The sequence below is a fragment of the Lycium ferocissimum genome, chromosome 4, assembly GCF_029784015.1.
Source record: "Lycium ferocissimum isolate CSIRO_LF1 chromosome 4, AGI_CSIRO_Lferr_CH_V1, whole genome shotgun sequence".
NCBI lineage: Eukaryota > Viridiplantae > Streptophyta > Magnoliopsida > Solanales > Solanaceae > Lycium > Lycium ferocissimum.
Genome location: NC_081345.1, coordinates 21,734,696 through 21,761,528, shown reverse-complemented (window position 1 = coordinate 21,761,528; position 26,833 = coordinate 21,734,696). Strand labels below are relative to the sequence as shown.

The 26,833-nt window shown below is 33.8% G+C and overlaps 2 protein-coding genes across 3 annotated transcripts; both read right to left on the bottom strand.

Annotated features, from left to right (window-relative positions):
- Nucleotides 1-14,122: 14,122 nt before the first annotated feature.
- Nucleotides 14,123-22,175, bottom strand: LOC132051821 (DUF21 domain-containing protein At4g14240-like). Of its 2 annotated transcripts, XM_059443051.1 has the most exons (12): nucleotides 21,844-22,175; nucleotides 19,667-19,827; nucleotides 19,466-19,579; nucleotides 18,805-18,888; nucleotides 18,660-18,731; nucleotides 17,801-17,868; nucleotides 16,751-16,838; nucleotides 16,599-16,672; nucleotides 16,143-16,509; nucleotides 15,451-15,497; nucleotides 15,278-15,359; nucleotides 14,123-14,520 (listed from the first exon to the last, which is right to left on the bottom strand). In XM_059443051.1, exons 1-12 carry the CDS (start codon nucleotides 22,088-22,090, stop codon nucleotides 14,398-14,400), a joined length of 1,527 nt encoding a protein of 508 aa, XP_059299034.1. In that variant the 5' UTR covers nucleotides 22,091-22,175; the 3' UTR covers nucleotides 14,123-14,397. The 2 variants fall into 2 exon arrangements, with proteins under 2 accessions (XP_059299034.1, XP_059299035.1); XM_059443052.1 differs by lacking the exon at nucleotides 18,805-18,888.
- Nucleotides 22,176-23,173: 998 nt separating this feature from the next.
- LOC132051820 (organelle RRM domain-containing protein 6, chloroplastic-like) lies at nucleotides 23,174-25,363 on the bottom strand. The gene is made up of 4 exons (XM_059443050.1): nucleotides 25,057-25,363; nucleotides 24,024-24,092; nucleotides 23,641-23,747; nucleotides 23,174-23,564 (listed from the first exon to the last, which is right to left on the bottom strand). Exons 1-4 carry the CDS (start codon nucleotides 25,313-25,315, stop codon nucleotides 23,478-23,480), a joined length of 522 nt encoding a protein of 173 aa, XP_059299033.1. The 5' UTR covers nucleotides 25,316-25,363; the 3' UTR covers nucleotides 23,174-23,477.
- Between the last annotated feature and the right edge of the window lie 1,470 nt (nucleotides 25,364-26,833).

The following is a 26,833-nucleotide window of genomic DNA, read 5'->3' as shown; positions in this document are numbered from 1 at the left end:
ATTATACCGATTCTACATTAAAAGTAAAATTTAGTATATAAACAAACGATATAAAATAAATTCGAAAAGTTATGTCTTTGGGGCATACTTTTTAGTTAAGGTGTGCATAACTAAAAGTTTACCTTGCACTGTGGAGGGGAACACAAAAAAAAAATATATATATATATATATATATATATATATATATATGTTTATGGGGAATTCCCTTCTTTCAAAATTGAGTTACTTGATAAACCAACTAAATGTTTCCCGGCGGACATTTACTTAAAAACAACTAAAAGTACCGATCAAGTACACTAGAGTCGCTATTTCCGGTGTACTTTGAAAAACACGGGGCAATCCGGTACCGGTGTGTTTAGTGATAGTACACCATCATGCTCAACTCTTTAAATCACCGATCCAAGCATGGGAAATGAGATGGTTCAAATATACACATGAAGGAACATGAAAAAGACTATGGATAATTCTTTAAAAAATAAGTTGTTGAAAAAGAATTTCAAAGTGATGATCTTATTCTTTGGGAGAGCACAAATTGGGAAAACAAGAGGAAGAAGAGAAGAACAATTCTCATGCCTATGAAAAGCTTCTAATATACCATCATGAGACAAACATCGTTGCTTTTTGGGGTTTAAAAAGAAGGTTGGGGGTGTTTGAGCAAGGAATAAACACCACAAAAAATTGAATTTGTTCCTTTCAAATCTAAATTTGGACCTAGAGGACAAGAAAATAAACAACATTGCACAAATTTAAAGCATTTACCACGAGGCACAATTTGTGCTTATGCAGCACCGGAAAAACAATACATTGTTTGAAAAAGGGGTGAATGTGTTTGATCGGTTTTTATTTAAAAAATAACCAAACCAATTGAGTCGGTTATTCAAATTGTCAAACCAAACCAAACCAAACTATATCGGTTTTTACTATTCGGTTTTTGTCGGTTTTTATCGGTTTTTTCGGTTTTTGTCGGTTTTTTAAAATACATCGTAGTCACTATCTAAATTTAAACTCGTGTGAAATAGTATTGCCAAGAACACTCATGTTTCCGAAACTAAACTTGGCATACTTATTCTTAGCAATGGGTAGTATTGCCAAAAAAAGGGAGCAAGCACAAAACAAATTGGTAGTATTGCCAAGAACAAGAGAGCAATTAGTTTAATTCGTTTTTTTTGCGAAAAATCTTCTTTTGGGGTGGTCTTTAAATTTTGCCCTCAAATTTGTGGTGTTTAATTTTGTACCCTCATATTTGTGGTCTTTAAGTTGTGCCCTTCGCTTGAAAAGTGGGCAAATACATGAAGTTCGGGTTCGAACATCAAGCATAAAATAAAAAAATAATTTCGCAAGGCAGATCGGGGAATGTATGCCGGAATGAGAATATACAATCTTTAAGGAAAAGCTAAAGTTATGCCGGATGCATAACTGAAAAAGTCCGCCCCATAAGGGAATTTTTCCTAAGACATAGTTTAGTTATGCCTTATGGGGCAGAATTTTAGTTAAGGCATAACAAAATTATGCCCTATAAGGCAAGAACTTTTCTTTAATGCATAGACTTTGCCTTATAAGGCAAAGTTTAAGTTATGCCTTAAGGAAAACTTTCGCATTATGGGCATACTTTTAGTTATGTCTTTGGGGCATACTTTTTAGTTAAGGCATAACTAAAAGTTTACCTTGAAAAGTAAAAAAAAATAAAAAAATGATATATATATATATATATATATATATATATATATATATATATATATATATATATATAATAAATTGTTTGGTTACTTAAACACAACTAAAAGGCCCCCCCCCGTACTTTTACTTAAACACAACTAAAAGTCCGCCCTGTAGAGGACAACAAAAGGTTTTTTAACACACACAAAAGTACGCCCCTGAAGACTTTTAGTTGAACATAAAAAAGAGCACTTTCCCTTGAAGCATATATATATATTTTTTTAACTTTTTAAGGAAACTTTTAGTAATGCCTTAGCTAAAAGTGTGTCCCATAAAACATAACTAAAAGTATATAATAAGTTTTCCTTAAGGTATATAAAAGTTTGCCTTATAAGGCAAAATTTAATAGTCAAACTTTTATAGGGGTGCTCCGGCATAACTTTCGGTTTGGAATTATCAAAGTTTTTATCCCATACTTAAAAATAACCAAACCAATTGATAAGTATGCCGGTCCGACATAATTCAAATTGTCAAACCAAACCAAAGTATATCGGTCGGCATAAAAGTTTGCCTATTAAAAACAATCGAGAATTCGGTTTCTTTGTAAAATTGCTTCTAATAACATTATCCTTGGTTCCATGTACACTTTTAAAAAAAAATGTAAAAGACATCTAAATAGACGTCCGAAGTGTGAAAGAAGACATCTTCCAAGGAATTTGAAGTGCCAAAATCAATATCGAATAACTTCTTGTCATTCTATATTTAAGGTATCTTGAAGAAGCTAACAACTATTCTTATTATGCCCTTCTTTGTCAAAACGATCCATACAAGTCCAAAACAAATTGGTAGTATTGCCAATGGAGTACAAGTTCCAAAAGAAAAGCACCGATAATTTAAAGCCTCTATATCAAAAGGCCAATATTTATGATTTATTTGATAGGAAAATAAATTAACATGTAGTAATGGTCTAATAGCTAGTTAGCAAGACAAAAACAACCAACATATAAGAACCGTAGGCACTAACATATAAGATTTGTAGGCATATTTTTTCATTTAAGTTGTGACATTAGACAATAGACATAAAAGTGAAAACAAATAGAAAGGAGGATTAATAAACTTCAAGAAAAGAAGATAACTAGGCCTAGAACAAGAAGCATAAAATAGTAAAAAGAAGATAGCTAGAACAAAAAGATGGAAATAGTAATTAGTAAAAGAAGAAAGGTATTGAGACATGGAGAAAGAGATAACAGAGAGTTCCCACTATAGTACTTTAAGATATTTTAGAATTAGAGGAAAACGCATTTAATCCATTTTGTGATCCAAAGTATACATACCATAAACTCATTAAGGATTGCTTGTTGCGTATGACATGGAACTTCACCCCACGTCGCGAAGGCACCGCTATTTCCCGGAAGACATAGTTTAGATTAAGACAACAATTTTAAAACATTTAAAATTGTTAATTCAAGAATTAGAAATAATAAGGAATTAGAATGCAATAAAAGAATAAACATACCCTTCTCCATTAGCGATGATGTACACCCTCCGTAGATTTGCCTTATAAGGCAAAACCGAAGACGGCGTCGAAGTTATGGCTTAAGGAAAACTTTCGCATTCCAATGGGCATACTAGAAAGTTATGTCTTTGGTTGTTACTTTTTACATTAAGAGCATAATAACTAAAAGATTTGACTACTTTCACCAAAAAAAAAAAATGAAATATATATATATATATATATATATATATATATATATATATAGTCCCGTCCATAAAACCCTTACTACAAAGATCCCCCTAACATCCTCGGGTTTTAACCACTTTATACAACAACTGCACAAGGACACCTAATTGTCCCATCCTTTTGACAAAATAAATTTGCTCGATTAATAAACCCCTCAACGCCTTGCTTAAATTCATCCCTCAACCCCCGTCGATTAGGTAACACCCTATCATACATCCATCTACGATGTTCATTGTCCATCTACATGTACAAATAACAATCCACATGAATAGTTTAAGATGCACGAGTAATTCTACATCTAGTACACGTGACTTTAGTGATCTAGTAAATAAACCAAATTCGATGTACAATTTCATGCATAGTTAATATTTAAAAGATTACACGATGAAGAGTTGACATACTTGTTTTCAAAATAGATGATCCTTCCGTTTCAAAATAAATAGTGTTTTAGGCTTTTCATTTTGTTTAAAAATAAGTTGTTCTTTAGAATTTCAAAGAGGAAATTGATCTTATTCTTTCAAATTAAAAACAAGGGGCTTGGGGGAAGATCTCATAGAAAAGCTTCTAAATACCACATTACACAAACAACAACTGTGCTTCAATCAAAACTAGTCCGATAAATAATATGAATCCTTGCTATCCTTTTCCCTCTATTTGGACCTTCTAGAAAGAAAACTAAACCCTATGGCAATTTAAAGCTGAGCAAAAAAAAAAAAAAAAAAAAAAGATCCAGCAAACCTGAAAATACTCTCACAAAAAAACCCCAAATCAGAATTCATTTAGCATAAGCCTAAAATGTTTAAAAATTATATCTTTGCACATAAAAAAGAGGAAATTTAAGCAACAGATGCAATCAAGATTCTTCCTATTAAAATCTAGAAAGATGACAAATTTTGAGCTAAGAATACTTCAAATTCCTTCAAAATAATTGCGAGTTATTAATGACTTCAAATAATAAACCTTACCTCTTCAAGAATATAGAAAAAACCCTAACTTTGTCTCCACTTTGAAATTGCAAAGTCAATTTTTTTGCTTTGTGTTCATTGTTGCTTCCAATTCCACGAATTGGGTGTCTTCTCGCCCGTGCTCTCAAACTAATTCATGTCTCTTAGCTTTCCTCCGTTGGTGATTGAAGTGGCGCCATTTATTCTTATTCTCTCGTTCGTATATAGTCCTTATTCTCTGTCCTCCGAATGAATGACCATTCCATTTGGCTAGATTAAAGTGCTCCATTTTTCTTTTGGCTAAAATAAATGGCGCCTAAGTTTCCCGTTGTTTTTTTTCCCCAACTTTTTTCAGCTCTACTTATGTTCTAGCGCCTAAGTTTCTTTTATTCTAGCCTTAGTTTTTTAATTTTTTTTTTTAACACAAATGGGGATGGATAATGGGATGTATATACTCTCTCCGTTTCAATTTATGTGAACCCATTTGACTTTGTATGAAATTTTAAAAACTAGAGAAAGCTTTTAAACTTGTGATGTTAAATGAGTCACATATATTTTGTGTGGCTATAAATCATTGCATAAAGGTAAATTGTTTCCAATTATACAAAGAGATCATTCTTTTTGGCACGGACTAATAAAAAAATAAGTTCACATAAATTGAAACGGAGGGGGTATTAAACTATTTATAATCTTTGAGATAATAAGTAAATAAAAATATTAAATTTAGATAATAACCATCAAATTTTGTAGAAAACTTGGAAAACAATTTACTTTAAAAAAATTGATAACTCAAATTAGCCTATTTTAGATCGAATCACCAGTTGAATAAAATTTTAACTTAACAAAAGATATATTATATATTTGTGAAGACAAAATTGAGATTGTTTTAATAAAAGATGAATTTATTATAAAAGAGTGAAAATAAAATTTTGTTTGGGAATGCCAAACCAAATTATCTCCAAACAAATCTAAACGCATCTCTTAATATTTAAGATATGCATTAAGAATTACATGTCTGAATCTAAATACACATATGAATACTAAGATATTGTGTTAAGGTCTGAATACTACATTATTAAGAGTTAAGACGGTTTGCTTTACAATATCTGAATGTGTAAAATATGTCTTTATTTTAAAAAAATTAGTATGAAATTTAATACAATACAAAATGAATTCAATATGTTATCAATAAAATATTTTTTAAAATATTATATGAAGGCGGTGTGGTGGCAATACTAGAGGTGGTCTTGTAGGTGTCAATCGAAGATGGTGTCGGCTAATCTTGGTATTGTGGGTAGTAGCTAGTGGTAATGAATCTTGGTAGTAGTTGGTGGTGGTGATTGATAGTGATAGCTAATAATGTTGGTAAATGACGACGGTGATTGACGATACATAGTGGTGAAGGATGACGGTGATAGACGATATATAGTGGTGACCGATTGTGGTGATTGCGGTAGTCATGAACGATGGTGTGTTGTAAAAATGGTGGTTGGTGGTGATGATTGTAAATAGTGACTAGTGGCATTGTACGTTGATTATAGTAATTGATAATGGCAGTGGTTGTGAGTAGTGACAGTTAATAATGGTAGGCAGTGACAATAATTGATAATGATGGGAGATGTCGTAATGGTAGCGATAATTAAATGGAGGAAACGATGAGCTGCCATCTTTGTAGAATTTTTTTAATCGACATTTTAATGATATAAAGACTTTGTTACAGATCTTTAATAATCATTCGGACTCATTAAGTAGTTGTAACATAATAGATTAATATCACAAATACAATTTCACGTACTGTAATTATTGACGTATACGCTAATCAATCAATAATATTTCTTAAAGATACCACTCATGCACTATACATATACTACTTAGTGTAATTATCGATTTATAAGTTAATCAATCAGTATTACTTAAGAATACCACTAATATACTTCTACTTACTAGAATTATTATATAATAGACTTATCAATCACTAACATTACTAAACAATACTTCTAATACAACGCACTTTAACCATTGTCAATTTATAAGCTAAACAATCATTAACTTTTATTAAGGATGCCAATAAGAACACTTCTATTTATACTATCACTTTTTAAACTTATCACTTATAACATTCTTTAGAGTGCTATCACTATACACTTTTACTCGGTACAATAAATAAGTGGTACTACTTAATTTTCTTATGATAAGTCTAGAAATGTAATATAACTGAAAAAAGAAAAAAAAACTTTAAACAATTACCGAGGGACTTACCAATTGACACCATCGCTATTTTTTATTTAAAAAATATAAAATAATTATTTATTAAATACTCAATTTTACATATTTAATTTACCAAGAGACGTCCCTCGGTAATTTCAAAAAGAAAACTCAAAATAATTATATCTACTCTATTGAGAGACTCCCTCGGTATATTTTATTTAATTTTCATTTATTTTTTATTAACATACTGATGGTGTCCCTCGGTACAGAAAAAAAGAAATGCAAAATATTTATATTTATATTACCGAGGGTCTCTCTCGGAAATTTTAATTTGTTTTTTATTATGTACCGATAGAGTCCCTCGGTATAGTCAATTAAATGTTGACTTTAAAAAAGTCAAATAATTTACCGAGGGATGTCCCTCGGGATCTTTAAAAAATAATTAAAAATTAAAATATTTGACTTTTCCGAGGGCAAAGCCGAATAGTGACATTTAAAAGTACCCGCGTCGGAATAGTGTTTTTAATTTGTCATTCAAGATTTTCACATATATATTAGTATTAATTATCATGCCTCACCGATTTATGACGCAATTATTAGATTTTGTTTTTCAATTACAACACATTTAACTTTTTTTTTTTTTTTTTTTTTTTTTTTTGCATGTATACGCCACTTCGGACAACTTCAGACATATGGTGTCTAAAGTTTTTAGTCATTTTTGCATGACTTCAGCAATTTCTGTCCGAAGCTCATGCACCCATGCCCGAAGCAGAAATGCATGAACTCCACTTACATGTAACTTCACACATAGGGGCGGAGCTACCCTTGCCCGAGGAGTGTCAAGCGACACCCCTTCGCCGGAAAATTATACTGTATAGATAGGTGAAAGTTTGATTTTATCAATATGTATACCAGTGTTGACACCCTTTGACACAAGCTGAAGCTTCAGCACAACGGTTAAGGGGTTGCAAAAATTCCCTAAGGTCACGTGTTCAAACCTAGGTTGCAACATACCTATAATTTTTGACACCCCTTTATATCGACACCGCATATCCGAAATAGGTATATGTGCAAAGATTTTATAAAAAGGTGAATACAAATTAAATGATTGTGCCAAAGCAGACTATCCCATAAATTTTTACGAGTTTGAACTACCAAATATAACTTCATGCTTCAATTCATATAACTCTTTAATAAGTTCCGTTGCATTTTTCCTTTGAATAGCACGTAGCTAACCAGTTCAAAGACTTAAGGATTTTATCGTTCACACTTCCTTGGTTGGATGGATGAAATCATGAAATATGACGGATATCTTATAACTTCAACTGGAATTCCTTTTATTCCTAATCGGCCCAAGTCAAATAATTTGTGTAGTTTAGAGTTTAGACCAATATCAAAGCAGGTCACCTAGTAGAGGTACCAAAACATAAAGCCAAACTCCTAATAGATCCACACAAAGAAGTGCGTGATGGCTAGTATTTCATGCCATGGGCAATTGGCACTACTCCGGCGGAGAAAGTATCCATGTTTTGCAAATCATAACTAGCACTTTAAGACTTTAAGTTATATATACATTAAATTTATGCACTATAATTTAATTTACTTATATTTTAGTAATAGTATAAGTTATCAATGAATGTTTATTAAATAAACAAAATTACTTGTAATTACTTTTTAAATAATCTTATGGTGCAGATATTTCTCACCATAGCACTATATATTAAAACGTTCTACATTCCCTGCAGATGAGGCGGTGAACTACTTGATTGCTTTGTCTTTAATCTGCCTATGCCTTTCTTCTTGTATCTCTTTCTCTAAAAAGAGGATGTTGTGAATTGTGTGTTGTGATTGTAGAGTCTCAGTCAGTCACATCAAGCATTACCATTTCCACGCATCATTAAAAGGGAAAAGGGTAATTACCCCTCTACTTTGAAAAAAAGGTAAAAATATCCTCCATTATAAATTTGGGTAAAAAATATCTCTCCCGTCATTAAAGTTTTCATATATACCCCTATCTTAACCGAAATCCTCAAAGATCAATTTCATTTTAACCATTTCCATTTCCGACCCAACTAAATAAAAAACCATATGGGTTACTCGCTCATGTGCCTAGTGGCTCCAGATGTAGGACTCAGGAACAAGTTGGTCGCATATGAATTTTTTATGTAGTTGGATCGGGTTTAAATGGAGCGGGTTTAAAAATGAAATCAGATTATTTTACGGGATTTGGGGATTTCCGTTAAGATAGGGGTATATTTGAAAACTTTAATGACGGGAGGGATATTCTTGACCCAAAATTTATAATGGAAGATATTTTTTAGCTCTTTTCCCAAAATACAGGATATTTTTGACCTTTTTCCTGTATTAAAACATTCACACCACCGTACCTGACACTTTTCCCGTATTAAAACGTTCACACCGTACCTCTATTATTAGTCATGCCAATTTCACACTTGCCTGCATCATTCTTGATTTTTTCTCTAAGTCCAAAGAAGTAGTACAATTATGGAACATGCAAGTTGTCCCTGTGATCTATCCCCCTCCACAGGATTAGGTAGTATATATTAATACATTCTCCTGTTTTAATTCATATATATGACAAAGTTTGTTCTGTCTGGCATGCATGGAATTTTAATTGGAAATAAAAATCTTAATATTTTTATTTTATGATCTCAAACATATATATCATAATATGTGTGACTATAAAGTGTTTTCTTCAAGGTACGGTGAAAAGTTTGAGTTAAATTGTTTCTAAAATTAGAAAATTATCATTCTTTTTTTATTGGAGTAAAACGATGCACCACTTAAATTAAGACGGACTAACTTTTACTAGTACTAATTAGACTGTATATCGTATGCATATCTTTTATGGGGTATTGATCAAACTCTTAATAACATGGCTAAAATTTTGTTCCACTCATCAGCTTTGAGCGTGCATCTGTAAATATTTATAGGTTCACATACTATACGTCCAGCCTCTTGTGTGTGTAAAGATGTTATGATTGATTCCTTCGCCTGATGATCAACATAAGGAATTAATGAATCCTTCCTTGCCATTCTTTATCATGCTAGTTGGACGTCTATCTATTCAGCCAAGGAATTTTGGAAGGCAATGATAGAGGGAGGGTATATAAATTGCATATGTTATATATTGATTGCACCAGGAAACTTGACAAAGTGCAAGGCACGGAAATAATGGGAATATGGAATATTTGTGAAGGCGGAATACATCATGAATGTAACCCCGAAATTTGTCAGTAAATTTTACTTAGACATTCGAATTATAACTTGTTCCAATTAAGCAGTTGAACACATGATAAAGTGTTTAATTCTACTTGACCCTTTCGCCTCATTTTGAAGAAGTTTTTGATGATTTTCACTTCTCATGCGTTTATTAAGTAGATAAGTTCACCACATAAAATATTTTACCATCTTTTAATTATATATATGTGATATTTTCTAAGTGATTAACTTATTTACATAATGAGCGCCAACACTTGAGAACCCGCGCATAAAATTTTCCAAAATTTGATTCGAAAGGGTAAAATAGAAATACTTTATCATGTGTTCAAAGTGCTTAATCAAAACAAGTATACTTCATATGTTTAAGTAAACGTTACTACCAAACTTGAGATTCACACAACGGACTCGATCTGCCAAACGCGAATAAACCGAAGCACATGCAGGGACAAAAGGCATGCATGGAAATAATGGGAAAAATACATGTATGAATAGAAGTCGTCGTGTGGGGCTGTGAACCTGTCCGTGAGGTTGACGTAAGTTGCAGCAGAGGTGAACATTAATTCCTGGGATCCTATCTGTCGATCTTTCAAAGGAGGAAGCACTGAAAAGATACAAAATAGTGAGGTCAAGCTTCCATGGAAGATAAGGTTTCACCATATACATTGAACTTAACGCTCATTTTAACCCAAGGGCATGCAAAATTCAGGGGCGATTTTAGGCCTTATTTTTTGAGCGCGTGAACACATGGTCTCGCCGTAAAACTAGATATTTTATGTATATATTTTCTACAATTAGTATAATACTACCTATTGGAACACATACTGCAAAGACCAAATGGTGCACTTGGTTGAAAGTTGAGTTATTTACCTAGGGGACTAGGAATCATTTCCCGCTTAATACATTTTTTTTTAGTGGTGAATCCATGCTCCAGAAATCCTAAATTGGCCTCTGCATGCAATGGATCAGTAAAATTCGTACTAGCATAAAGGCAAACTTAAATACGTCCAAGTCATAGATATTTGTATAGTTATAAATAGTTGGGCTTTAAAGATGAGTGTAGTGTGAATTGAGAAATGGTGGGAAATAAAATGGATGAAAATGAAATTCAAACAAATTTTATCTGTGCAAAGACACTTTGCTCCACATTGGTGAGAGAAAACACTTCGTATGTGCTTATTTATAGAATCACTTCTTCTAACTATTAAAGAGTTGAGAAGAGAGTCTCCCCTCGCGCTATCGTGATCGCTTGGCTTAGCTTGGGATTATTTGGATTTGCATTTGGTAAGATGATCTAATTGATTGATAATCCTTTTGGACCAAATTTATTTTCTAATTCCGTTATTTTTTCTTCAAATTTTGATATTTTCCGCGTATAATTTTAGTTTAAAATTCGCAGACTTTATTTTCCAAACAGTATTATTACTGAACATACAGTGGCTGAAACAAACATTCACTAATATCAATCACATGAAATTTACTGAAAAGTTTTCAAAAGCAAAAATGTAAGTGTCCAGTGTGATTTGCTGCCGCCATTTGAGTTCGCTGAAGTTCTGCAATTTGCATTGCCACTATTACAGAATAGTTTTCCGTTCTATCCAGGGAGGAATTAATCCATTAACCTTGACAATTATGAGGAGATTAAATTCCTTAAGGACAGACAAGAAACTTGTGGGCTCGATTTTTTTTTTTGATTCTTCTACATTGCTGTTCTCAATTTTTTTCTTCTGTTTTTTGTGTTCATAAAACAGAAACTTGTTTTCTTAAATTACTGATTTAAATATAGGGACAACATAAATTACTCCTTCCGTCTCAATTTATGTGGCATCGCTTGATTTGGCACAAAGTTTAACAAAGAAAGAAATGCTTTTGAAATTTGTGATCTAAAACAAACCTTAGATATTTGTGTGGCTATAAATCATTTTATTGAGAGTAAAGGAATTTTAAAGTTAAGTTGTTTCTAATTATAAAAGGTGACTTTTTTTTTTTTGGGACAGACTAAAAAGTAAAGGGCGCCACATAAATTGGGACAGAGGGACTATCTTATTGAAATTAAAATGAGAAATTTAAAATTAAATTGTTACTAAATATAGAAATGTGTTACTCCTTCGTTCCAATATATATATATATATATATATATGACAATCTTTCTTTTTAGTCAGTCCAAAAAAGAATGACATCTTTCTATATTTAGCAACAATAATGACACCTTTCTATATTTAGCAACAATTTAACTCTAAAATTTTCATTTTACCCTTAATGAAATGATTTCTAGCCACAGAAGTTTCTTTGGCTTGTTTTAGACCACAAGATTCAAAAGTCTTTCTTTCTTTCTTAAACTTTATGTCCAGTCAAACACCCTCATATAAATTGGTACGGAGGGAGTATATTTTTTTCCGCACTGACTAAAAAAAAACGCCCTATAAATCAGGAAAGCGCTTGTTTGAAGTTTGTCAATGCTGACTACAGGTTAAATAATTTTTTTTAAAAATGAATATAACTTGTATAGTTGGGTGGAAAGTGGTGAGTTTATTAAATTTATACAAAACTAACTACATATGACTTTTGGAGCTGCGCAAGATTTTGGGGCTAAATCAAAGACTTTATTGACTTGATCACCCTTAAAATGTTCAAAACACCATTTATACAGAAAGGGCATGTGAGATATATGGATGCTGTCATGTTGTTTAAGTATGCATTATGGCGGCCCTACGTGACGTCCTACATGTCTTCTTGCATGGTGGTTTAACCCTCCATGTGTTTCAAAGTCTAAGAGCTAATTAATTTCTCGTTTATATATAAACATAAGGAACCTTTGAGTTCAGATAACTTATCCAGTAAATAGTAATCCACTATATAGTTAGTGCAATTGCGAGGAAGAATATAATGATGAGGAAGATGAGATTTGCAAAGTTGAGGAGAATGGTGAAACAGCAGAAAGGGAAGCTCTGCATTATGAGGATTTGCATAACTATGCTTTTATGTTGGGACAAAGAAGCTACAATATTCTAATGGCCGCTGAGTTATTTAGCTATTTGCCTTAAGATCCTTCTCTCTAATCTCTCTCTCTCTCGATCTCTCCCGTGCAAATGAAATTAGCATTTTGTTAGTATTAACTAGTGATTTTTAAGTCTTTATTTTTTGTTTTTGTACATATTAGTGTATATTAATCAATAATTCGATTTGATCAGGAAAAAGTCTTGCATATATATATATATATATATATATATATATATATATATATATATATATATACACGTGTACACTAATCATCTTTATACATTTAGAATAAAAATTCTTATGTCATAGCAGCAAGCAATGAGCAACACCAGATTCACTGTTCTGATATCTCTCAGCTTCTTTGAAATATATCTGTCCATTGGTGTTGATATAACCAAATATTACTCACACGTTAACTCATTAAACAAAAACTCCACTCTCATTGTTTTATTCTACCAATACAATATGGCAGTATGTATGTTAATACGTGATGGAGAATGATGAAAAACAATATCATGTCAATATTTTACATCTTCAAGTCCAGCAGCTCATTGTATGATTGCGTCCATCCGCTAACCATCCAGATTAAAATATGTGATAAAGATAGCCTTCCGCAGGAATTAGTTGAAATAACTACGTATGGTTGAGTCCTCCTACTCATAGAGTCATAGGGGAATTCAAGATCTAAAGTCAGTAGGATCAAAATTAATGAGTGTATTGGTCTATCATCAAATTATATGTATGCATAGTTCATAGCTGAAGCAAAAAGCAATCGGTTCAATTATCCACAGAACTTATCCTAAATTTGCTCTGCCTCCTATGTACTATATATGGAAGGGAAATAGCTTATGACTCAGCTTATTCATCTACTAAGATACCAGTCAATATTGAACGTTATATTAAATAAAGTTACCTGCAATTACCTTTTAACTGACCTAGTTGGGTATCTTTTCCCCAATGCGTAGAACTTAAACTCATATAGAATATAGATTATAGCAGATGTGCTCTAGGTACATCCAGGAGTAGAGAACGTGCCCTTACATTATCTGGAGGTCTTCGGTGATTCTTCTTGGGAATGAAGAAATGAATGAGCATTGGGGAGGAAAGTTGAGATGGTCAAACATTTTCTTCGTGGATTTAACTTAGATATACACTGAGAGTATAAATACTTTTAACACTATCAATGAAGTTTATCATAGTGTAGGATATTATTGGGACATATACAGAATATTCCGTCTTGTACAATGTTTAACCAACCTCGAACTGGGAAGAAAAACAGAAAAAAGAGGGCTTGCTTATGGTTCTAAATCGACATTATTGCACCAATTCATGATTTATACAGTATTCATGTCTTGGGCTCTTTCTACAAATCGATTAAAATTCTCTAGATATTTTCATGTTAACTACCAACGTACAACTCTCAAACAAAAACGAGCTATAGCCTATAAATATAGTTCTCCTGTTCGAACTGCAAAACACTCTGGCATTTATCAACAAGAGGCGAAAGTTTTATATTAAAAGAATATGCACTCACAAAACTATACATGAGGTTGCGGTAAGACTTGTTCCTTTTCCTCTCAACATAACTGACCCTCTGAGGTTACCGAACTACGGCTCTTTATCTCTTGTTACCACAAGAAGAGGCTCTCCGAGATTCCCTTGTGTCCTTCTTGACATGGAAATGTCCTCGCTCGACTTTTTTGGGTTTTGTCCTTGCTTGCTTTGCACCCCCTGCGGAATCCAATTAGAAACATCAGTAATTTATTCCGCAACAGCTTTTTGTGAACAATAAAACAGAAAATTCCGTTCACAAATGAAGCATCATAGGACTCCCCTCTCTCATTAGTACACTCTAACTATCTGGAGTATTAGGAAAAGCAATAATCAAGGGCAGCAAATACTTATGGATATATCATCAAAATGAATTTTTAAGGAATTATTTAAAAGATATTCAGACAGAGTGTGCCACAGCTTTTAGTAGGTACTAATCTGCAATGCAAGACTCTATTGCATGTTGATGATTTCAAGCTTCCACTCTACTCCAATCTTCATTTGTTTCCCTTTCTGGGCGAGAAGCTGTCCTTGTAAAAAGCAAGGGATGGCGTGAATGGTGGGAGGTCACAGCATTGACCTATTCATAGAGTGATTCCATGATCGGTACTGTTGTTTGTGTTAGTTCTTTAATTTCAGGAAACCTTTTTCATTGACAATAGCAAAACAGATCTATAATGTTTTTCAAAAGAAGGATATACCTGTTATAAAACTATTAGACTAGCTTTAGTAATAATTTTGTGATGAATCAGGTACATATGAAAAGCTCTGACCATGCACTTGAAATCACTGTGTACAGTTTACCATCTGATGATGCCACACAATGGATCTATTTTCTTGCAACTAGGTGTATCTAGAAATAATTATGTTGAGTTCCAAAAAATTTCAGCATATATCAATGTATATCGAATAAAATGTGTACACAATGTGCACTTACGCTTCCCTTTTGGGCTGTTAACCTCCGGGTTGATGGAGCACGTGCCACTGATGAAGCTGCTGCTGCTGCCGCCACACGTATCCTGTAAGAATTTGGAGAAAGTTACAAACTGCTCTTTCAACAACTGTTATTATATTGAGTGCGAGAAATTAAGATGTCCAGCTCTCATACACCTCTTATGTACGTCAACATATTCATCAGTCTCGTCTACTATTTCCTCCTGCAACAATGACGACAAATTTTTTGAATTGTAATTTCCATCTGTTACATTCAGATGTGTAAAAGAGGTAGTAACAAGAAGCTAGAAGAGAAAATGACAAAAAAAGGTACCTTATATTTGAAAGTAGGTTCAAAATAGTCCCTTAAGTATGCACTTAATAGTTTTGGTCCTTAAAGTTTGCTAAAAGTTAACACTTCTAGTCTTCGTAAAATATTTACGGAACTCTGTCAGTTAGATTTTGACAGAAACAATAGAAAAATGGATTTAACTATAAACATCAAGAGAGTCGCATCAAATCCTAAAATATGTAACACAAAAAACTACATTAGACACTAAAAAGATATAAAAAATATTAGAAATTATACCTCAAAAGGCAGGACCAGACTCTAGAAATAAATTAAAAATAGTGGAAACTACAAAAATTTGTACTTCTAATGTGAGTTCCCGCTAATTTCCTCTTCTTTTTTTTTTTTTTTTTTGTAGTTCCCATTAATTTCGTTTCTTGAACGAGACAAAAGGTGTTCGCTTTTGGCAAACTTAAAGGACTAGAAGTAATACATACTTACGGAATTATTTTGAACCAACCCTCAAACATGAGGGAACATTTTTGTCAGTTTCTCAAGCCAGAAGAACCCAAAACCTCACCTGTAAAAGTTCTTCAAAAACATCTTCCAAAGTGATAATACCTATTACTTCAGCATCCTCTATATCATCTGATGACTCAGGCAATCCATTTGTCACTACATCACCTGATGTCGGAGTTGTTGCTGCCGGTACTGTAGCCTTGTCGATATCAATGGCGACACAATCTGGCTTGTCACCCTTTGCCGTCTTTTGATGGGCAGTTACATTTGGATTTCCACTGGTGACTGTACTGTCATCAGATTTCTCTCCCTCAAGTACAGAGGGAGTTTTTTTGCTTTTCCCTTTAAGCTTCACTACTGCAGCCATATGACTGCTACCCTTTTGAAACTCGTTTAGTATGTCATATAGTGGCATATCAGCCGGAACTCTGAAAAGATTTATAGAAAACAAGATTTAAAGCTTACTGGCTCGATACATGCATAGAGGGCAGGAAGTAGAGTAGTAAAACTTTAATACCGTGGAATTCTGCGGATGGAAACAGCACTAACTGGTGTCTCAGTTTCTGCACGTACGGTAAGAAGACTTTTTACCTAACATAAAGTTAAACTATCAGAACTTCACTGGAGTAGCAAGATTACAAGTGCTCAAAATGTGAGATCCAAACTCACTAGTAGAAGTCCAATTATATTCTTTGGACTGCCTGAGTAGACTGGAACTCGGCTATGACCCCGAGCAATAATTTTACCCATTGCCTCCCTATAATAGGGACACAGAAGATCTGTTAGTCAACTGCTAAAATTCATCTAGAGAATATTTCTAGGGTTAACATCCAAGAAATAGAGCTTCTTTCAGTTTACATGTCCATAGAGTATTTGAGAAGCAAAAACAAAATTAGAACTTATTGTACCAAGAAATTGTTCATGTCTAGTGAGGTAAGCCCTTCCAGGAATCGCACAAATAATAAATGACGGCACAAATATTTGTAGATATAAGTTCTGTAAGCAGATAGCAAGAAGGCAGTACACTATACAGCTCATCTGAAGAAGTTTTTTCTTTTTTGTTGGAAAGAAAATGAAAAATGGCGGTCATAGGTCACATCTAAGGTTCAATTGGCAAGAGCTAGCTTTTAATTCAAATTCCTTGCAGCCCCGTCCACAGGAACAATAAAATTAGGGAAAACATGAAGAGGAAAAATTAGCCTTATTAATTATGGTGCAATACATATTAACCATAATATCACATGCCTGTGACCATTCAATTTGAACCATATCAACAATATGATTCAAACGTCACATGTTACTGTTCAAAAGTTTCATTGCGAGTCTCCATAGCGTGATGGAATAGTTGTCAGCTGAATTATTATTTACCTCCAGCCACAGAACTAATAGAATTCTTTTAAAGGAAATTAGCCGTCAGCTGAACTTTGACAGCCTAGCATAAAAGATAACATAACTTTTTCATTTATAGGTCAAAGTTAGTACTTATCAATCGCTAGATTATCATAAGTTGTAGTCACGTTGGAAAAGAAAAAAAAATTAAGCACTTGTTAGTCCAACGCAGTAAGTGAAGTAAAAATAGTGTGCAGATATTTGATAACAGAATCTCATGCCTTGGAACTAATGACTACATAACCAAAGAAACATTGCAGGACTCAAGAGTAGATGTATAGTGTTGAGTAATACCAAAGCTTGGAAGAATAATGGTTTAGTCATACTCACCAGTCCAGCTTTGAATTGACATCCAATGAAAATGTCGATTCAATGGGTGTCATGGCCTCCTCAGCAGTCTATCAACAACCCAAAATCCAAACAAAAGAGAGCACAGTCATCACACTCATGTATCAAAGTTATCAGATTCACAATAGAAAAGAAGAGAAAAAAAAAAAAATAGTTAGTTAATTCTAATTGAATCAACTTATCCTGGAAAAGAAAGGGCCAAGAGTAAGTATCATAAATAGTAAGCGTCTGTCTTGAACCATGAATCTCAGGATACTGATAACTTAGGAAAAAGTTTCTAATTGAATTTGTTTTTCTCATGATATGGTCCATTTTCACATCTAAAAAGAATTCAATAAGGAACTAAGAATGTTAAAAGCCAAGCATTAATTATAAACCTTGGGTCTGGAGAAGCATGGGAACTATGGGTGTGTTCAGTACGAAGGAAAATTTTTCTTGGAAAACAAGTTGGTTTCTTACTTATTTTCTAGTGTTCGGTAAGCAAGCAAGAAAATATTATCCCAAGAACATTTATATGTAATCTAGCAAAACACTATAGGGGTGGGGAGTGGGGTTCAGGGGTGGTGGGGGTAGGATGGTCAAGAGTTTTGGTGTGGGGGGGGGGGGGGGGGGTTGGGTGGGTGGGGAGGACATAATGAACTTGGAATGTCAGTTATGGAACTTGTTTTCCCTACTTCCATTAGGGAAGTCATTTTCCTCATTTTAAAGGAACTTGTTTTCCTAGAGAAAATGTTTTCCAAAACATTTTGACCAACCGAACATGGAAAATGGGAAAATATTTTCTGGAAAATGTTTTGCTCCATTCCGAACACCCCCTGTAAGAAAGCTTCAGTGTTTGTACCTTCTCAGTCAAATCTAATGCTCCACTAATGATTGTTGTTTCATCATGTGTAAGTTCACCTCCCTTGCCAGCCTGCAGAACTTTCTCAATAAACAACTGGTTCTGCAGTAATATCACTACTGAAAATTAAGGATACAACACTGACCTCTTGACTGTGGATAGAAACAAGAGCTTTTAACTGAGCTCGTCTAAATAGTACTTCATGATGTCCTAACACACAGTCTAGGATCTGAAATACAGACCATCGCAACAGAAGTCAGTGGTAGCAAATTCAAATCATAATTTTGTAAGTGCTTAAAAGAACTTCGAAATTAGTACAGAGATGCAGAAAGCGAGAAGAACAAAGCTTCTTGTGTTATATGTTTCTTGATAAACAGATTTCAATTCTCATCAGCTAAGGGGTCTTTTGGTTACCAGGATGGGATAGACAAGGATATCCCACCTTCTATATGGGATAGCTAATCTCACCATTTTACTACAAAATGGTTCCCCTGACTACTTAATACCCGTAACCAAACGCGGGATAAAATAATCCAGCATTTTATCCAAAGATTGTTATCCTTTATCCCACCAACCAAACGACCCCTAAAAGTATTCTAAGGCTTCAACAAGAATTCAGAATCCAAGATGTTCAAATGATGGCACTCTGTTTAAGTAAAGAATGCATATGTTTTGGCATCATTCATTGACTTAGCTATCTTTACTTTTGGTACTTCTGCCTTGGAGAAATCCAATAATTTCAAGTGAAATAGCATACAATTCTTGATTTATCTTTGAAACGATTACTTCAAAGCTGGAATAATTACCTTCCCTATGGGGTAAGCAATTGGGTAGCATATAACCATCAGAACACGAACAAGCCAAACAAAGTTTGCACCCACCGCAAGTCCGTACCTTGTACATATTGCTTGAGGTATAACCTGCAAAACCAAAATAGGAGGAAGATAAGATCATCGTGCAAGGTCTTAAATGTTGAGATCTTAATTGAAGTCGAGTGGTTCATTTACCTCTCCAAATGCCAAGACAAAAGTTACTGATAATATAATAGCCACATATTGGTTGAACATTTTGTCCAGGTATATTGGTAGGGCCTCCATTGCAGCGGCATTACATAGAAGTAGGGTCACAAGAAGCTGGTGTTGCTTCTGAACAACGGGAAGTATTGCAGCTGAAAAGGTGAACATTCCATTAAAAGTAGAAGTTATGCATTGATAATGATTCTCCCAAAAATGAAACAATATTTCAGAACTGGTAATAAAGTGAAAGGTATTTCTCCATTTATTTTTAATCACAAGATACCTTATAGTAGAATATATTCACATCTCATCCATATATCCAGTTTAAATGCAGAGATAAAGTTGATCCCAGGAAATTATCACCTCACTCGACTTGATGTACCATTCAATGAGCAAATCACAATGAGTAGTTCTTATTAAAAAGTCCAAACTTATAATCAGTTTAAGGACTCAAGTTGAGAACTTTCACTTCATAGTTTGGGTATTAAATAAACACACAAGAGGGGATGAATTGAGTGTTTGTTGTTTTTTTCAAAAACTTATCGGAATAAACTGATTATCAAAAACTTAAGTTTCCAGAACTGATTCTGGAAATCCTTTAAACCACAGATTAAATGAGAACAAGTAAAGAATCAAAGTTAACAACAGTAATTTAAATGCAAAGTGAAAAAAAGATGCAAACTTGGTTTTTATACTAGTTCGGCACACTCCAGGCTCCCTTCAATCAAAGTGTTTCACTATGATCAAACTTGTCTTACTCAAGCTCAAGCAACAAGTGGTTTTATATGTGTACCACGAACGTGTGGTTTTAGTTCTTCAGTCACCATGAACGAATCCTTGCAACTGTGACTTTCACATTTTGTCACCAGCAACTAATTTTGCCTAAATCTTCTCACAGCTGAGAGACTAGAATTTCAAGTAATTTGAATTACAATGAGAGTATATTACCATCCCTTAAACAAGTAGGGCAGTTTTCTAGTTAAGTACAGAGCTCAAAAATGAATTCAACTCTGTTTTGATCAGAAAGCTTAGAGAAGAAACGACTAGTTTTTTGGATCACAGCAGTTTAATGCATAAGTCTGCCTCTCTTCTTTAATTCTGCTTTAGACGGTTGAGTCTTTGTGTCTTGATCATTCTTCTAACTGTTGTAGATTTTCATATAAGTTCAGCATTCGTTTGGTGCTTAAAATCCCTTGATGGTCTTCATCTTTTTAATTGTCTCGTTTAGTCTGCTAGCCGTTGCCTTCAAACTTTGTATGACTTCTTTCCTTGTATATTCAGTTATTTGACCTTTTTACAACTGATTCGTGCTTTGCCTGAGTAATTGATCATAGTGGAATTTGGAGAATTACTGTGTCTCAGTTCATTCTCATTTTCAGAATACCATACACAGCTCGGGTACTTCTTTTTGAGTTTGATTCCTTGACAGCTTGTCCTAGCCTTGACTTGTACTAAATTTTTCCACATAAATCCAATCTTGAGCATCTTCCTTTGGATCTTGATTCTTGATTTGTATTGTTTCTTGCCTTTACGCTCCATTCTTCAATTGTTTTGAGAACCTTTCAGTAACTGCTTCTACTGCTGATTTATTCAAAAATAGCTTTGACTTTGTGTTGTTCAAATCAGTCTAGATTCATCACTTTTACCAGGTTTGATATTTACATACATATAATATCACCAATGTAATTTCATCCTTCTTTCAATAATTGCCTCAGTGATTTTGAAAGTTGAATACGACTTAAACAAATTGAAATCTATTGAAGATCAAACAATAATTGACACAATTTAAAATCTTTTTTAAAAGAAAAACCACCAAGTAGCTTGGTGGGGTTTTATTAAACCTAAAAATAGTCTGTACAAATCAACCAAATCAGATTGATTGATCCCAAAAAAAAAAAAAATGCAGCAACTGGAAGATACAATTTAAAATCTTATTTGTTTGGTAACAAACAGTATCTTTTTAATCGCCAAGTGAATTCGTTACAAAGCCATAGAGAAACAAACACTGTCCTCTTTCTCTCAAAGATTTTCTTAATTATAGTTATCGTCAAAACTATTATGTGAATGTTGAATCCTTGAGACCAACTAACATTTCCAGAAAATCTTAAAGAGACTGATTAAATGTGACAAATTCGTCAAAAAGTGAAGAGTAAAGTGAACTAAAAAACCTGCTTGCTTTTTCTCAGAGGGGGTGCCACTTCGCTGAAGGATTTCGAGCTCAACGAGGCCCAAAGACATGAGTCCCAATGTCAATCCGGACATTATTCCCGCAAACAGCACCAAAAAACATGACAACCCTGCATAGACGAACCATGTTACAGTCCCAAATGCTATTTCCGCCTCAAGGGAATTATTATTATTATTATGGCCTCTCATCGCCATTCGAACTACTGCCATTGCATTGATCGTCTGCATAATTGTGTTTCCACTGCTTCTTCTTGTTCAAACTAGAACCTTCTTCTACTTCTTTTCCTCTTTTTTCCGAGGAGATGAATATAGGGTAACACTTTTTTGTTTTACCCCCTTCATTTCAATTTACTAGTAGGAGTTGTAACTTGTAATCAAGGAGAACACGTGGTGGAAACATGTCCGACCTTTTTTTTTCTTCTGGAAACATGGACGATTTATTTGAAAAGAAAATGTAAACTGGTAGGTCCCTTTTGTCAGACCTTGGTCAGTTGCTTGGATTGAGTTGCTGTGTTGGTACAGTACGGCGGCACTGCGGCCTGCCGAAGGGGCTATGACCATGGTAAAAACTTACTACAAATCAAATCAAATTAATTAATACAAGATAAAAGGGTGTGTTCCGTGTGGAGGAAAATATTTTAAAATGTTTTCGAGAACATTTATGTAGGAAAAAAAGTTACTTCAAATGTGAAAAATAACTTACCTAATGAAAATAAAAAAACAAGTTTGATAAGAGATATTTCAAGTTTGTTGTATCTACCCAATCCACCCAACTCCCTAAGCCCCTAACCCCGACCCCTTGATTATGCCATACCCGAATTCCACTCCCTACCCCAATAGCTTTTTACTAAATATTTTCTTGCTCACTTATCAAACACCAGAAAATAAGTAAGAAACACAACCTTCCAAGAAAACATTTTCATAAAGTGTTACCGCACCTTACCATGACAACCATGATCACCCTAACCTATTAACAGAATTTACTCTACCGTGAATTGGCGAAATCAATCCATTAGCATTCTCCATGGATCCACCACTGAATCTCGATACTAATCTCCTATACAAGGAGCCTCTTGTACGTTGCTCACAACCAATTCAGTACAAGTTCTCTTTTTTTCTCTTTTTGCTACATGCTTATCCTTAAAAGTTACATCGTTAGCTAGTTCAATCTTTAATTAATTGATGTCGCAAATAATAATTCTTTGCTTTCATTGTGTTCTGCTCTTATTTAAGTTCGCATAACACTGTTTAATGATCCACTTGTTTAACTCGTACTGATAGTTAAGACACAGCAATATAGAAGAGTACATCTGAGGTTCTGAACTAGTTTTTCCTCTCTTTCTTTTTTGTGTTCAATGTCTGCGGCCCTTACAAATTGCCAAAAGATACAGCAGTTACAGAGTACACATATGCACAGCACAAACTAAAATCTATATCAACAAAGGAGCAATATTAGCCAAGTTCATATATCAGTAGAATTGAATAGCCCCTTGTCATTGTCATTTGTCAACAAGGTTTGCTTGGGTTCTCCTGAATCGTGGATTCATCCACGCCTGAGTAACCTTTAATGACGTTACACGGGTTGCTAACACTAGCCAGAAGCAGATGGAGTAGCCTAGAACTTGTAAGGTGCTGTCTTGACATTCGGCTTGCAAGATCCAGGCTTTGCCATTTGAACCTGTATAAACCTGCCATCTAAGAACTAGACAGCCAAGAAATTCTCAGATGTGTATTTACTAGTGGATCCAAACCAAGAGATATACTTATAAAAATGCTACCTTTCCATTCATCTCTTGGACAGCAGATTGTGCGGATTCATTATCGGGAAACCAGATATATGCAAACCCCAACGGTTGCTTACTTTTCTTATCAGTTAGGATCTTGACTGCAACACATTTAGGAAAAAACAAGTATGACCTTAGCAGTTAGCTTGAATAATGCAAACCCCAATGGTTGCTTAGTATTCTTATCAATTATAATCTGATTTGCAACACAGGGAGGAAAGAAAAATTAGGAGCTTCTTAACATGAATAACTATCAACACGAGATCTTCTTTTTTTTTTGATAAATATCAAGAAATGATCTTATCACATATGATTTTTGTCAAGAAAAGGGCGAAGACAAAATTGTACATAGCAATTCCTTGATAAAGAATATGCACCTCGACTGACATCTCCAAATTGTGAAAATACCACCTTCAATCTTCCCTCTGAGGTTGACTTTGCTAGTCCTGCATCAATCAAATTCCAGAATGTAATACCCAGACAAGGAGTATAATCATCCAAGGCTTGGAAATACAGAAAGCCTTGACAAAAGTTCCTGATCCATTTGCTGTTGACTGCTCAGACCAAAGCTTCACAGCTAAAAGAGAAGACTAATAAACCACATAATTTGATACATCGGCATAGCATCTCTTTCACATGCTATCAATCAAAGAGATCTTTGGAAGTTCTAGACTATAAAATAATGAGAACAACCATACGAAATATAAAGCTCTCCTCAATATCCTTTATCTGCGTATAGCCTTAGTGCAACTTAACAGAAAGCAATACACAACCCCACCCCCACATTAAGGGTGAGTTTGGTATGACGCAAATATTTTCTGAAAAATGTCTTCTGGAAAATGTTCTCCAGAAAAGACTTTGTCACACAATCCAGCACTCAATAAAATTTGAGAGCTATTTCAAATGGATTATCAGATTAAAAAAAAAGGAACGAAAGTTGTTTTTTCCCTTTTAATGGAAAATATTTTAGGTGTTTGGTTGCCAGGAAATGACATTTTCTTTCATACCAAACACACCCCAAATGTAAATCATCATAGACACGCTAAAGAAACGCCTGACCAAGTTTCCTCTCCTTATATGAGCTGCCATTAATTGTCTCTTAAAACAATTGAAGGGTTTATTTCACATGCCATGTACCATAATTACAGAACTGGAATGGCACTGACTTGACAAAATATTCAAGCATTATTCACTATATCCCCCATTTCATAAAGCTTCTACCCCTTCAATGATTACAAGCAAATCACAATCATGAATACATTAAAAAAAAAAAAAGTAATGGGAAGATAGCATAATTACTGGAAAATGTAAGGTTTAAGGCTTCCTTAAAACATTACTTCTATCTATTCCTTCTTCAATCGACATAATATATCTTTAATCATCACAAGTGTAGGGAATTTGTCAATGTACCTTTGAGGAATATAATAGTAGTATAATTTGCATGATTATGTGGCTCAACTGAAGAACCCAAGCACCTGGCAAAGTGAGGTTTGTTCTGAGACAGGTCAATTAAAATACTCGGCTTAAGGTTTGAAATTTTTTCGAAACTAAAAACGGGTAGAGAAGGAAATAAGGGTTTGAAAGCCGAGGCATGTCCAATTGCAGATGATGTAAACGATTGGGAGGGTGAAATTAAGGAATTATTACAGGGTAAGCAAAACAGAGACATTGCAAAACCCTAAATTAAATTTGGGGGTTCGCGAGGGTGAGCGTCGTCATGTCTGGGCTCCCAACCCGCAATCTTTGATGGGAAAAGCACACAAATAGCCATCTGGCCCAAACTATAAAAACTGTATCATTATTGTATAGCATATGTATTACTAGTGTATACATATAAAAAAATGTATTATACGTATAGAAATTGTATCATTATTTTATAGAATATATATCCCTACAGCATGTATTTAGAAAATGTATCATTTTTGTATAATTTGTGTTTAATAAATGTATAATTAACGTATACTTACTAATTATACACATATTATACATGTTTTGGTATATTTCTTGAAGGCTCAATATGAATTTTTTTGGACACATATTTGTTTCCTTTTTGTGGCAAGCTTAATCGCCACCAAATGTGTAGTTCTTGTGGCGACCTCTGAAATCGTCAGTAAAAAAAAAACTTTAGCAACTGCATTACATGCGGTGACCTCAATGTCTTTAGTGACAACTTTGTGATCTTTTGCAGCAACTTTGATCACCACAAAAAAGGTCCAATATCTTGTAGTGATCGGGCCGCTAGGCTATGTCGCGTCAATAATTTGCATCAAAGGTCTATTTCGCGGCGTTCAGGTAAAACTTGAGCCATTAAATTTCTAATGGCCACAGTGGCCTTTTCCATCTTTGACCGAGTGCGGTCTTTGGGCTCCCTTTCCAAATAAATTAATTAAACAAATTTAAGAAAAATGCCTCAAATTTCATTCATGTTTAATAAACGTATATGGAAAATTATTTAGCACATTAAAACATAATTAAGATAAAATGACATAAATTTTAGGGAAAATAACCCTCTATGACTATTTAGAAAAAATAATTACCCGAAATAACCAATGTTTGTAATATTATCCGAAATGGCCAATTTATATTTGCCTCACTTCAAAAGCGCGTAAATTGATTAATTTTTGGATATAATTTTTTGATAAGTGATAATACAATTGAAAAAAGTAAATTTTACCAAATGCATAGCTTACTATGTTACATATTTATGGAACATAACTATACTTTTTAATAATTAAGTTTAGTAGCTATAATATTATATTTTTACAACTTATAGCTACTCGCTTTTCTACTAATTAACTTACCACTCCCCACACCCCTATTTTTTAGCTGCACACTTTCTCTCTCTTCCCTTTTCCTAAATATACACGTTTCTAACTCCCATCTCCCCTAATTTCGTGCTTTTCAAATCAGTTTCTGATTTCTTTCACTTCTTTTTTTTACTCTATATTAACTGCTCATTAATTTCAACCTTTTACCCCCAAAATTCAACTCTATTTCCTAAAATATGTAAGATTCTCTGTTATTTTTGTGTTCTCCCTCATCATCTTTGTTTCTTTTTGGGCTTTACTAAGCCACATATTTTCATCTTTCCCTGTATTCAGTGGAAGTTTTCAAGGTTTTTTGTTTTTTTTTTTTTTTTTTTTTTTTTTGTTTTGAGGGATTCATGTATCATTCATCCTCATGTCGT

Coding starts and splice junctions, on each gene's coding strand:
- LOC132051820 (XM_059443050.1), bottom strand. CDS start 25,315: ATGTCTCTGTTTTGCTTACCCTGTAATAATTCCTTAATTTCACCCTCC. Junction 24,093..25,056: donor TACTATTATATTCCTCAAAG/GTACATTGACAA, acceptor TGATTGATGCAG/GACTAGCAAAGTCAACCTCA. Junction 23,748..24,023: donor ATTTGGAGATGTCAGTCGAG/GTGCATATTCTT, acceptor AATGTGTTGCAG/TCAAGATCCTAACTGATAAG.
- LOC132051821 (XM_059443051.1), bottom strand. CDS start 22,090: ATGCAGACGATCAATGCAATGGCAGTAGTTCGAATGGCGATGAGAGGC. Junction 18,732..18,804: donor TTTCTATCCACAGTCAAGAG/GTCAGTGTTGTA, acceptor AAAGTTCTGCAG/GCTGGCAAGGGAGGTGAACT. Junction 16,673..16,750: donor ATATAATTGGACTTCTACTA/GTGAGTTTGGAT, acceptor ACTTTATGTTAG/GTAAAAAGTCTTCTTACCGT.